This window comes from Sinocyclocheilus rhinocerous, unplaced genomic scaffold (genome assembly GCF_001515625.1).
Source record: "Sinocyclocheilus rhinocerous isolate Xijiao unplaced genomic scaffold, SAMN03320098_v1.1 scaffold839, whole genome shotgun sequence".
NCBI classification, from domain to species: Eukaryota; Metazoa; Chordata; class Actinopteri; order Cypriniformes; family Cyprinidae; genus Sinocyclocheilus; species Sinocyclocheilus rhinocerous.
In genome coordinates, this window is record NW_015652287.1 from 1,154,792 (window position 1) to 1,168,901 (window position 14,110).

The 14,110-nt window shown below is 36.2% G+C and overlaps 1 protein-coding gene and 1 pseudogene across 1 annotated transcript in view; both read right to left on the reverse strand.

Moving 5' to 3' along the window:
* LOC107714411 (BMP-binding endothelial regulator protein-like) overlaps positions 1-8,105 on the reverse strand; it is a 15,857-nt pseudogene extending 7,752 nt beyond the window's left edge.
* Positions 8,106-11,100: 2,995 nt separating this feature from the next.
* Positions 11,101-14,110, reverse strand: part of bbs9 (Bardet-Biedl syndrome 9) — a 119,922-nt gene continuing 116,912 nt past the window's right edge. Inside the window, exon 20 of the mRNA XM_016520246.1 lies at positions 11,101-11,756. Within this exon, the coding sequence (XP_016375732.1) occupies positions 11,497-11,756 (260 nt within the window). The 3' untranslated portion in view covers positions 11,101-11,496. The remainder of the gene's footprint in view (positions 11,757-14,110) is intronic.

Genomic DNA, 14,110 nt, shown 5'->3' on the forward strand with positions numbered 1-14,110 from the left:
GTTAAGAAAAATCGATAATTTTGACCCATACAATGTTTTTTTTTTTTGGCTATTGCTACAAATATACCCAAGCGACTTAAGACTGGTTTTGTGCTCCAGGGTCACATATGTTTAAAATGTGTTGTACCAGAAAACTTTTGAGGCCAATGAAGAAAAAACAGCATCATCAAGGGGAAAAATGTTTGATCAGAGCAACTGAGAAAACCCCTCAATTTACTGCCAAAGACATGCACGATTACACGATGAAATGAGGAAAAAACATTTCAATGCAGAGTATAAGAAGAACACTAAACAAGCATGGCCTCCATAGTGGGACACCACTCTTGATCAAGAACAACATAAAAGGCTGACTTGAATATGCTAAAATTAATTTGGATAGACCTGTAGAGTTCTAGAATAACATTTTATGGAGTGATATGACCGAAACAGAACTTCATGGATCAGCAGTATGTCTGGTGCAAAAAAAGCTAGGCCTTATGAGCAGAAGAACACTATCCCTATGGTCAGACTTCTAGGGGTGAACAAATCTTGTTCTAGGGGTCTTGTTCTAGGGGTGCTTTGCTGATGCAGAAAGAGGAAATCTTGACTGTATGAAAGACATCATGGATTTTTTTTTTTAACGAATATACAGAAGTAAGGATTATCATCTCAAAGTATACATCTAAATCTACTCAAGCTTGGTTAAGGCATCAGTCGTAAAATGTTCTTCAGTGGCCGGTTCAGTCTTCAGATTTAAATCTCTTTACAAATATTTTGTGGAATTTGAAGAAAGCAGTGGCAACATGGAAACCAAATATTACAAGTGATCTGGAAGCTTTATAATACAGTATACAGGTGCATCTCAATAAATTAGAATGTCGTGGAAAAGTTCATTTACGTGTATGATATTTGTTATTGTGAATGTCTCAAGTCTGTACTAAGAATCTAACTTTTACCCCAAAACACTGAGAAGAAAATACCTTACCACGACATCTAGGACAGCACTGGCCAGGTGCAGTGTGGGTGAGATGAGATGGGCAGGACAGAACAGGACACACCACTTTATGACACATGCTTTGCCCTCCCTGAAAAACACACACATAATTATACAAAGCATATCAAAACATTTATATATATATGTTATTTTGTGTGACATTGATATAGGGGAAGTGTTCATATTTGAAATGAAATCTCATGTATTAGGGTACTATGGGGCTAAAAGCACATTTGATTTTCTTCTCTGGTAATATAATAAAAGTTGATTCTGCACTAATTCAATCTAATTTTTAATTTTTAAATTTTTTCAAAATGTTATACGATGCAAATTACATATTACATAGCAAATGAGATTCTATAAAATTACTCCGTATATTTTGAGACAAAAGTCTTGTTAAACGTTTTCAGTTTTGTTCAAGGAAGAATATGTATATGAGAATGTGTGTGAGATATGAATATGTATATTAGATATGTATATAAGAAAAAGAAGAATAAGTATATTATTAGGGGTAAGAAGTAGCCCTCTTCTGATGGGACTAAAGGCACAATAATTAACACGATAATAAATAGCTGGCTGACTTTTCTATTTATTGACATGGTTAGATATAGATGGTCAATTTGATTTATTAAGTTGGGTGCCCACTTTATAAATAATCACCAAATTTATAATGAAACCATCATATTTAAACATATGATAGGAATGTTAAAATGTATGATATTAATAAGATATTAAATATTATGAGGTCTCCTTTAAAGCGTTCAGATTCTTTACTTTTTAAAATAATAGTTTTCTCTTTTTTTTTTATTAACATTTTAATGATAGTATGTTTATAAAACAAAATATATTATTTCATCAAAATAAACAGGAAAGAGTATAGGAAACGTTGCTGAGGTGATTGAACAACTAATATATTATGCCAAACATTACTTCAGCTAAAATGCACATCAACCATAACTAGTTAATGCACATCAACCATAACTCCTTCAAAAACAGCCAGAACCCTTGGAGTTGTGATTGATGATCAGCTGAATTTCTCAGACCACATTTCTAAATCTGTCCGGTCCTGTAGATTTGCTTTATTCAACATCAAGAAGATCAGGCCCTTTCTTTCGGAACATGCTTCACAACTCCTTGTTCAAGCTCTTGTTCTGTCCAGGCTGGACTATTGCAATGCTCTCTTGGCAGGTCTTCCAGCCAGTTCTATCAAACTTAGGCTAACTGAGACTTGTTATAGCACTTGTATATCATTGCTCTTTTGTTCATTTTGATTGCTTCCATCATTGGTAAGTTGCTTTGGATAAAAGCATCTTCTAAATTACTAAATGTAAAGTATTGGTTTCAAGACTGGGTGCTTTTAACCCTGAGTGTGGGGTAAAAGGCCCCTTCTCACCATCTAATACATTTATATATTTTTTAAACAAACCTATTTTATGGTTTATTTTCCCAATGTGTTGCTTCATCAATTGCTCAGTCAAAGCATATACAGTATATTCTTTTTGCAATCATACACTATGGGAGTAGTGAACAGCACATTTTCCTTAAAGGGGTCATGACATGAGAATTCAAATTTACCTTGATCTTTTGGCATATAAGAGGTCTTTGTACAATTAAAACATCCTGCAAGTTTCATAGCTTAAAGCATCCTCCTCATTATAAACAAAGCATTTATTTAATCAAGCTCCAAAAACGGCTCGTTTTGGATCCGAGAGGCTAGGTGACGTCACCTGGGCACAGTCGTTTGCATAAAAACCGCCTCCAGAGCAAGACATCGACGAATAGTCTTCTTCTCACCATAGGCCCCACCCACTGGCGTTCAGTCGCTTAACGGCTGACACTTGATCACGCTGAATGCGAGTGTTGTGTCGCGTCAAAAGCAAATAGTAATTACAATCACTGCCGCTATCTTGTTTACACTGGATACAGTATACAGATGCACATTCACTTTCTGACACAGTCCATGCCCTTGAGTCTGTCGCCAATAGGACAAATAGAGTGAAAAAACATTCGCTTTGACACGTGTTTGGCTTAAACAGCTTGTACGCGTTTTTGTACAGATATCAGAAGGATCCCAGTGCCAGGAACAAGTGGATAGTTTATTTTTAATGGCATCGCGGATTGTGGCAGAGGATTGATCGGAGCATTTTGTTTTGTAAACGAGGCACAGTGTCATGAAGAGTTCACAAAGAAACATTTGTTGAAAGATGAAGCGGTATTAGATCTGACTGCAGCTGTATCACAAACTGTAAGTAAATGATTTCATAATGCTTTGTCTGGAAATGACCGTTTTATTTTGATGATGTTGTCAAAACACTTGCATGCAATAGTGAGGGGGCGTTGATACTGTTTCCTATGCAATGAGGTTTGCCAATCATACCAGCGGCCGAACAGAAGCCTTAAAGGACCCGCCCCTTAAAAGAACAGGTCATTTTAGACAGAGGGTCAGAATAACCATTTTTCCTCATATTTATTTGTTTGTTTGTTTTTTTGTGCAAAAATACTTAATTAACATTATAAGTAAACCTTAAGGGAACATGCTAAAATAATAAAAAAAAACATCCATGTCATGACCCCTTTAAGGTGTTCCTTTAGCCTCGTTGTACCCTAATAGTATTATAATTATTATTATATTGAATGTTCAAATACTAAATATTTACTATCTGAGATGGGGTGCTATTGTTTGGTCATAGTAGAGTGCCCAGAACTTTTTGTTGTGACTTGTAACACTTGTAAGGGTTTAGCAGACAAACTCACAGCGCAGATGCATTTAATACAGGGATTCCCTTCAGGATGAAACTCTTCGTCTTCTTTATATAAAGTTCCCTCGAAAATACACCCTGTGAACATCCAAAATATGAACAAGCACTAGGATGATTTTTGTGTTAGTTATTGAGGAAATGTTGTGCACATCAGTATCTAGAATTCTGTTTACAATATTCTGATTAAACAGACTTGTTTTTAAATTGGTAAAGTTTCCCTTTCTCTCTTATATTTTTAAAGGGAAAAGCACTGTAGGCTGTAAGAAAATAACAGACATACACACATAATAATAACATTGACTGACCTGGGCAAGTTGGGCAGCATTTCTTTGGGTGGTTTTTGGGATTCTTACAGTGAATGACACACCTCATTTCTGCTTCAGTGATGACACCTTCCTGTCCAAAGAAACCAATGTATGAACTTTACCATCCCCTTTAATGTTTACTTTCAGATTTATATTGGTAGTTGGTTTCTTGTTATAACTTTCTAATATAAATATGAAAATGCACATATTGTGCGTGAGGTGAGGTAGGAGGTACTCAAGTACTATTTCATCTACAATATATTTACTATATTATTTTTCCCAAACATTCTCATTTAAACCAGTAGTTTATTAAAGCAGTCAGCTTGCTACATTACTCATTCATTTGTCCAGTCCTGTTTTTTTCTCATTCTGTTTATCCTACTACTAGACTACATGTCCATGTCTTACAGCTGTTAACTTTAACAAAGTAAATCCATCCAGCCATTCCCAAGACGCAGATGAGATTGACCCACCTGACAGCTGTATGTTACACAGGGTTTCACAGGGCTGATCCAGTGATGGGAACTGTTGTAGGACGCCCCTTTTAGCTGACAACCTGCAGAGAGACGAAATGCTCAGATAAAATGATTTCAAGCCATGTACACTGAAACAAATGGTGTAGGATTTACTTTTAAACAATTTTTGCTCAGAAATTACTAGTAAAGTAATTACAAAGAAACAGCAAGTAACATATTGAACTAAACATGTTATTTTGAAGTAGAAAGACTGTAGTATAATAGTATGTCTTTGTAAAATGTACTCCAATAATCTGTTTTATTTACAACTTTGAAAAATCTTTTTTTTTTTTTTTTTTTACAGTAAATCGGCTTTTATATTAAAAATAGGCTTAACATCATCTGCAGATTATTGAGTGATTTATAACTGATTCCAAGTTTATTATATTGATTATAGTTCATTATCAGAAGAATGTTATATGTTCTAAAGAAACTTATTCAAATAAAAAGGGAAAATCAAGATCTCATCTGTAGAGTCATGGCGTCTCTCAACCATAAGGTGGCAGAGATGTTAAACACAGCAAAACTATACATTATGACTAAAGTACCAAAGAAGTTTGTTAGCCCACACATAATTAATAATAACCAGATAACATTATTTTGAGTTATTTCACATAGATCAGTTCTTCAGGAGGTTTGAACTGACCTTTGCATCTTTCACAGCAGGCTCCTGTCTGTTTGACCACCAGCGCACAGTCCTCTGCCAGCGGTGAACACTTCTCCTGCTTACAGTCTGCTTTCTGATTCTATTGATAAAAATAAATATTTAAAGGACAATCGCTTATCATTCAGTACTGTGCATACGATTTTTACTTGCTGACAATGGGACAAGGATAAAGCCGTGAAATTTAGCACGGGATGTGATCTGCTTTCTTGATAGATCAGCTTAATTCAATCACGTTTAGTTCATGACATCCCCATCAACAGCAGACAAATGCATGTACATGAAGAGCAGCATCATCTTTCAGAGATAAAACATCCTGTATTGATCTCTATTCATCAACTCACATGCTACAAAATCAATACGAGACATTCATCAACCCATCGTATCAGCTCTCACGCACTAACCTTGTGAAAGGCACATTGTTTGACTCTTGGTGCTTAACATAATGTTCTCATATCATTCTCTTTATAATGGGTATAGCAGACACATAACAGACCCATGCTGATTTTTGTGACCAGGACAAGGAGAGATGTGGATTACAGTAATTCCAGTTTATTAATGTTTTACCATCTAAATGTATTATGTTGGATATATGCAACATTTACAGTTCTCACTACAAAGTCAGCACTGAAAATGTAACCACAGAGTAACATAATAATAATAATTTAACCACAGAATAACATAATGTAAATTCCCCTTTGAACAATATGTAAATTATTAAGCAGTACTGAGTAGCCTATATATATATAGAGAGAGAGAGAGAGAGAGAGAGAGAGAATTCTTATATGAGACCCTGGACCACAAAACCAGTCATAAGGGTCAAGTTTTTGAAACTGAGATTTATAAGAAAATCTGAATAAATAAGCTTTCCATTGATGTGTGGTTTGTTAGGATAGGACAATATTTGGCAGAGATACAACTATTTGAAAATCTGGAATCTGAGGGTGCAAAACAAAATCAAAATATTGAGAAAATCGCCTTTAAAGTTGTCCAAATGAAGTTCTTAGCAATGCATATTACTAATCAAAAATTACGTTTTGATATATTTACGGTAGGAAATTTACTAAATATCTTCATGGAACATGATCTTTGCTTAATATCCTAATGATTTTTGGCATAAAAGAAAAATCGATAATTTTGAGCCATACAATGTATTGTTGGCTATTGCTACAAATATACCCCAGCGACTTAAGACTGCTTTTGTGCTCCAGGGTCACATATTATTTACCTATGGTGACAGAAGTTCCCTAAAATTTAACTACCTTACATATCTCTTATATAATACTTATTAAATATCTGTATCTCTTGTATAGTCATTCTATTCTGTATGACTTGTGTTAAAGTTGTTATCCTGAAAGCTCACAAAAATCTCGTTTGCTCAGCCACGACTCCGCAACTGCTGCCTCACAACAGAAATGACTGTTAAAATTAGACATGTGAATCTGCAAACTGCGCTACAAATATTGAACCATATTTCATGCTGAATTCCCGCACAGGTAGTTCTAAGGGGTTTGGGTTTTCTCACCAGACAGACGCAGGAGATGCAGGGGTTGTCTGTGATGTTGGGGATGTGTAACACTTCTCCCTCGTTTTCACAGCTAGCCTCCGTACCTGAATGAAAAACGAAAAAAGACCAAATAAAATGAGCATTTACATGAGATATTTCCTCTAAACATTTTATTTAACCATACAAACAACAATTAAAGCCTGCAAATATGGATGAGTGAATAAGGGGTGTCCAAACTGCTCATGTTTAGTTTAAGTAGAGTTTACAAAACATATACCGGGGATGTAGGCCACACTTTATTTTACAGTGTTACTCTGTATTTAAGTGATTACCGACTCGTTAAACTAACGAGCTACATACTTACTGGCAATTGTTTTAATTTTGCTATATACTTTTGCTTATTACTGTGCTGGTTAACAATTACATGACTAATGCAACGGACACTGTAAAATAATTATTTATTTACATGACTACACAACTAAACTCTTTTCACTAAACTTGTATTATTCATTTTCGAATCTGAAATAAATGGCTACTACTAAAGCAACACTTATTCAAAACCAAATTCAAAGTAATGTAAAAAAAAAAAAAATGCAATTAAAGCGTTTTGACATTTTAAATCGTGCAGTTTTGAAATTATAAAAATATCAAAACCAATTTACACGACCACCATGACAAAACAACACATATTCCTCAGATTTCGCATATACATTTGAATTAAAGTAGACTAATTTGATGTCTAATATTTGATGTTTTATGCAGAAATGTTTATATGATTAAATTTATTATGGATGTTTATTTATGATTCTTACCGGTGATTAAAGGTGCAGTTAAATGTGGCGTTTGGAGAATTAAAAACAAGAATAACAGGTTGTAGGTTACTGGAGGAGACAGACACAGCATCCTAAATTCACTCCAGACGCATGGGGGGAAAGAGAAAAAATGAATAAATAGAGTATCCAAAGCCTGTAGAAATGGTTTTCGTTAAGATCCAGAGAGAGGGGGACATTGGTGTGATGAGGGAGTCAAACGCGCGCGATGCCCAATCAGCTCAACATTGTGACAAAAACGGTCCAAAAAACACGTCAACAGCGAGGCAACTTTCCGAAGATCCAGGTTTGCAGGTCACAAACTCCACAAAGAGTTTAAAACAGAGATAAGATCCAGAGGTCTTCTAGAGACAAGCGCGTGGAGGGATGACACTGCCATGATCCAAACCGAGATATCCAGTCTTTGGTCAGAGCGCGCTGGTTTGGTCTCCGGTTCTTCTCTGACAGACGCACGGATGCGCACTGCTGGTCATTTCTGGCGACGCCGATTCTCCTCCAGCTCCAGAGCTGCAGTCAAACATTCCCGCGGCGCAGGTCCGTCCTCCAGCCCACGCAGATATCTGCCTCTCGCTATTTAAACGCATGTGTGGGTTTATAATCCCGCAGATCTGCCGTATGCTGAGGTGTAGTGAGATCCGCCCATCTGTACCCTCAACATATCAGCATTCAGCATGGGCACACTCGTGTAACTTTCTCACCAAACAAGAATTTCAGCCTATTACAAAGGCACGGGATAGGAACATGCCTTTTGCATGTAATTCTCAATCTTAGAATAACAATGACTTCATTCATTGACCATTATCCAAAGTAGGTGCTAACTGTCTTCAGAAAACCAAAGTATCTGTGTGCACAAAGGATTGTTCCATCTGCATTTCAAAGGTCAGATTTATAGCTAAAGATATGAAGCTGAAGCAGACCTAGTCTAATTACATTTGAATGATATGTCCTGAGACTAATTGCTTCTGAACACCAAGACAGGGCTCTCAGAGAATCAATGTATTGCTTTAATATTAGTCACTAGATAGCGCCAAAGAGCACTTTTACTGGTGATCTTGCAGCCTGGTGTCTTGGAAATTCAACTCAATTTTGTAAAGATATAATGTGAATGGTGAGACATCTGATCTGCAGTGTGTTGTGATAAGACAATCCACCTGTCATGTCTTGTTGTACCTCTGCCATACACTTGTTGATCTTAGTTATTGTGAATGATTCAATGTCATTACTCAATTTTCTAGTGAAATGACTTCTCTCTGGTGACGTACAGTATGTCGGATTTCCCCAATCATTAAGTTCACTTAAATCCTGCCCCACTCCATCCCATCAACAAACAATGAATAGAATCAAGTCCCCACCCAACATTTTTTTTTTCTTTTTCCGTTTTTGATAATCGGTTTCAGAAAACATCTACCGCTACTTCCATTAAAGCCATTTGTAGAGGAGGAATTATTTTGACACAGTCTAAAGATAATTGCACCAAAAACAATTGACTGCAGTTTCAAACTATGTATGTATATCTATTGAAATGACAAAACCACCATTGTCTGTATTCAGAGTCAAATGAAAACATAATTTAGATGTATAGGCCAAGACACACCAAGACGAATGTTCGGTGCGATAAATAATTCCAATGTGTTCCGATCTTTTTTCCACTTCACTGGTCAACCAATAAGATTTGTGCTTTTAAGTCATGTGCCCAGTCATTGCTGTTACATAAAACCAGGGGTTTTCTGCTTTTTTCTAAGCGCCACCTACTGTCAGAGAGTAAACCAGCATTTTCATTCAGCCCATCTGCTGTTTATGCATTGGTATGAATAAAGAGACAAATTGAATATGAAAACTGAATATGAAAATTGCACAGAATTTCCGTGTTGAACATTTGTGTTGGTGTGAAAGAGCCACATATCACCCTGTAGCCCAAGACTGGTTGCCCACTGAAGCTAAGCAGGGCTGAGCCTGGTCAGTACCTGGATGGGAGACCTCCTGGGAAAACTAGGTTGCTGCTGGAAGAGGTGTTAGTGAGGCCAGCAGGGGGTGCTCACCCTGTGGTCTGTGTGGGTCCTAACGCCCCAGTATAGTGACGGGGACTCTTTTCGCCTACCGTTTTATGAATAGTGTGAATTTTGGACATATTATTCATTTACTGCATCTCCTGTATATGTACTTTTCATATACCACTATACAGTAGGGAAGTAGGCACATTTGGATGCAGCCACTGTATCAGGCAGCAGATCACTTTCTGCACTCCTATTGGTTAATTGCCATACCACTTCTATGTTAAGTTCTGCTAAAATTTGTTGCCTCGCTAACGCTAAAGCTAACAGTTGCTGCTGCTTGTGTCGCTAGAATGTCGCCACTCTCACTGAAAATGAATGTAGTCAATTTGCAGTCAATGTGAAGCCCCTTAACTGGTTATCATTCATCATTACTATGAAGACAACAACTAAAAAATATTCCGTTTTTTAAAGTTATAATTTTGGTTTTACATGTTAAAAATAGCTAAACTAAAATCGTTCAAAGTACCCCCAGTTGGAACTCACTGCTCTAGTCTCTAGTATGATTTACATTGACTATATATAGATGTGGGATATATGACTCATTTCTTCCCACTATTAGCCGCACAGATCAGCACTGTAAGGAGTTGATGATTTTGTACGGAGGGGAGACATTATTATCTAGACAAATGGCCCTATCAAGTTGCCAAAATGAGGCAACATAATACAGAAACAATGCATGCAAAACCACAAAAACTCCATTAAACATCTAATCTTGGTCCACACAGACCCACACCCACAAAAGAGTTTACCATCACACTGGAGCATTTGAACATTTTAATATCTGTAAGTTGTATTACTGAGTGACATTTTTATTGCCTCATTTGACAGTGTAATTGATTTACAGAGAGATTGATCTCTCTAATGTTTCAGGTTTAAAGGGAAATGTTTCCTCAGAATACACAGCTGATACCAAAAGATCACATTCAAATCTATTAGTATGCATGTAATATTGATTCAACAACTGGAACAAAGAACATAATAATAATAATAATAAAGGTATTACGAATAAAAATCTTAATATAAAATGTAACATGATGTGATATTTTTGTATTATGAATGTTTCTGATGACAATGTAAAGGTAGATTATTGACATATGCAAACAATTTTCTACTGATAAGGAACTTAAATGAGACAAAATGATCTACAAACACTGCTTTTTCTAAGACCACATATATCTGAAAACTATAAAAAATAATCTGTACATGATTATCCACTGCTATGGCCTCGGACTCACTATGTACAGTAGGTATATAAAGTGTGTGTGTGTGTATGTGTTTATAAGAAACTGCATATCTCACTCTCCCACATCATGAAGAAAGGTAGACCCACAAGAGTGTTGTGCAAAATTCAGAATTTAAGAATTGAAAAATAAATGTATTAAAACATGCCTATCGGTCTTTCATCCTGAGAAATAAAATTAACTATTAAAAACTACACTTCCATATGAATTTCATTCTATTTTAGCTTGAATTCCAATTCTGCATCCTGTTTGCTACTTCAACTCGAATTCAGAAATTGGATTGGAATTGAAAAAGCTCTCTGAATTCTGAATGTCACACAAACAGACAGCAGAGATAAGGTGGTGTGGTTATTCTTAGCCCGTGATCAGACGTCACGTACATGTGGCTTTCTGAGCAATAGGAGATGATGGACACACAGACTACAGGCTGCAGTGGCAGACAGCTGAGTTTAAATATAAAGCCCCCCTACATGTCTACTTGCCCTCAAAGAGAGTGAAAACATGCACTTTTTGATTGTTTTTTCTGCCACTATGCTATCAACTCTAGAATTACAGCAAAAGCATCAGGATGAGGTATTAACCTTTCCACAGACACACCGACTAATAAAAAGCCAAAGAATTTTATCAGTGCAGCAGCTGCCAATGTATTCAACCGTCTCCTGCATCTGACTTCTTCTCTTTGACCTTCACTGAGGACTTCCTGGACACCTTTGTCTTCTCCTTCCCAGACTCCTTTGATGACTCTTTCTCTCTGGTTGACTCCCTGTCCTTTGAGGGTTCCTTTGACTCTTTTGTAGACTCTCTTTTGGAGGATTCCTTTGACGACTCTCTTTTAGACTCTTTTGACGACACCTTCTCTTTACCAGAGTCTTTCTCCTTCTTCTCTCTGGACGATTCTTTAGATGAATCTGTAAAAAAAAAAAAAAAAAAAAAAAAAAAAACCATATAGCCAAAATTAGTCAGAAAACTGAAATAGAGGTTGAAATCAGATCAGACCCAGAAGGATTAAGCTCTGATAAAACATTCCTGTTCATTTTTGTTACATTTTTATAGAATTTTAATGTTTTGTGTAACAAAATGCTTTCTCTGTGTTCAGGTTTGACTGTAGTAATGCTAATTCAGAAGCTGACACTTCAAATCAACATTTCAAAGCAAAGAAAATCTAAACCTTTACAAAAAGTTGTCTTTGAGAATGTCTAAAATATATGTATATCCAAACCCACAACTTAATAAAAATAAGTATTTATGTCTAAAAATAATTAGAGAATTTATAGGCCTTTTATATAGAGCTATATAGAAATCTAGTGGCTAAACCATAGAATGTTTTTCTTATTTTACCTCCCACCAGATGACACTAATTTGGCTTAAAAAAAATTGGATGTTAAAGACTCTATTTTAACATGAAATACTGCATTAATTGAAAAGTAATATAAAAATATATATTTTTTAAATTGTATTTTCAATGGGAAGAAATTGATCACAATTATTGCATAACTATTAATTAGTACCATGAAAAGATCTCAAAATACAAAAGAAAAAAGAAAAAATATTATTGAACAAAAATATGGTACATTGATTTTACTGGGGGGAAAAAAGTAAAATTTTAGGTGTCCGGTCGCTTTTGACCGTGAAGACCACAAGTGTGACTCCCAAATAAGGAGCACCAGAGGGTTAAATATATTTGTAATTGCACATCTGTAATGATTAATTTGCAGTTGAGTACTTAAGTCCAACTAAAAACACTCTAACTGCATTTAATATAAAACCAAACTATAATAAATATTCATTTAATTTAAAATAACATGCAAGTGTCCGAAAACAGTACATTTTGTTCCCACTTAAGCATATTCTTTTAAAATACATTATTTCTGTAATAAATACCAAAATTTACTTCTTTTTCACAAACTAATATAATTTATATTCACTAGATATTTAAATAACATCCTATAGTCACATCAAAGTTTTCCTGTGAGTAGGTTATGTTGTTATACGGTTCAGTTAAGTCATTTTTTGGTTCAAAAGTATTTGGAAACATATGCCGGTTCTGAGAGAGGATCACAAATGTACATTTACTCATTTAGCAGATCATTTTATCCAAACGCACACCAGGAATACAACTGATGCACCAACATCAGAAGTTGCAGAATATTGGTGGAAAAGGGGCATGAGAGTCAGACAGCCCTTAGGGAGATTCTTTGTGTGTGTGTGTGTGTTTGGGGGTAGGGAGCAGATCTTTTTGTTGTGTACCAGGTGCCATTGTCACTCAGTGTCAGTCACAGCAGGCAGTCAACTCAGCACACACACAGATAACATGTCTACTAAAGGAGTGATATATGTGCGTCTCTAAACAGTCGTTAAAAAGTCACAGCCGTTTGCATCCTCTGGGGGCTGGTCTCAATCCTCCACCTGTGTGCTAGACGCCTGTGAGCCGCAGTCACGCTGGGGCTGCTGGGTAGACAGACAGCTCCTGTAGGGCTGTATCCGCAGGGAGCAGCTTAATAAGGCTTTTCCTGAGGTGCTTCGCAGCAGCCGCAGGCTCAATGACACTGACAAGACTGCAGATGTCCCTTCACAGACAGACAATCTCACAAGACTCTTCATCTCTCAGATGAGACTGTGATTGTGTGCATGTGGCTGTGTAGTGTGAATCTACAGACAAAGACTCAACAGTACGTGTATGTGAGCTGCACCCCTACACATGACCGTTATCTGATGTTTAACCACAGGCAGCCCACATCACCCGAGGAATCGCCAGCAGGTATCTTTCCTGATTGACACAGACTGAGTACAGCAGTGCCCCACTCTTGGGGTTTTTACACTTTTTTTGCCAAGGACCCCCGAATAGGATACCCACTTATGTATAATAAAACATTTCAATTAAAAGTTCAACTATTTTGAGAAAAAAAAAGTGTGAAAACAGTTGTTCCAGAAGTCAAATTAAATAAAAAAAACTATAGCAATTTGTACCAAAGCAAAATGTTAAATTATTATATGGAACATATTTACTTCAAAACTGCAAATCTGGACTATTTTATATATTTTATTCATGTTAACTTCACATGGTAACTTTGACAGCCCTGAAAACATCTTTTTTTTTTGTACATCCAACAGCCAGAGGAGTTTCTGTTACTATGGGAATGGCAATAGCAGCAAAAAAAACTCAGCAGTGACTGCCCACTCCCATAAATCAGTGGAAACAGCATAAATGAGTCTCTCTAAACTCTCATAGACGAGTTTAGAATTTTTTAGAGTGTGTTTATAA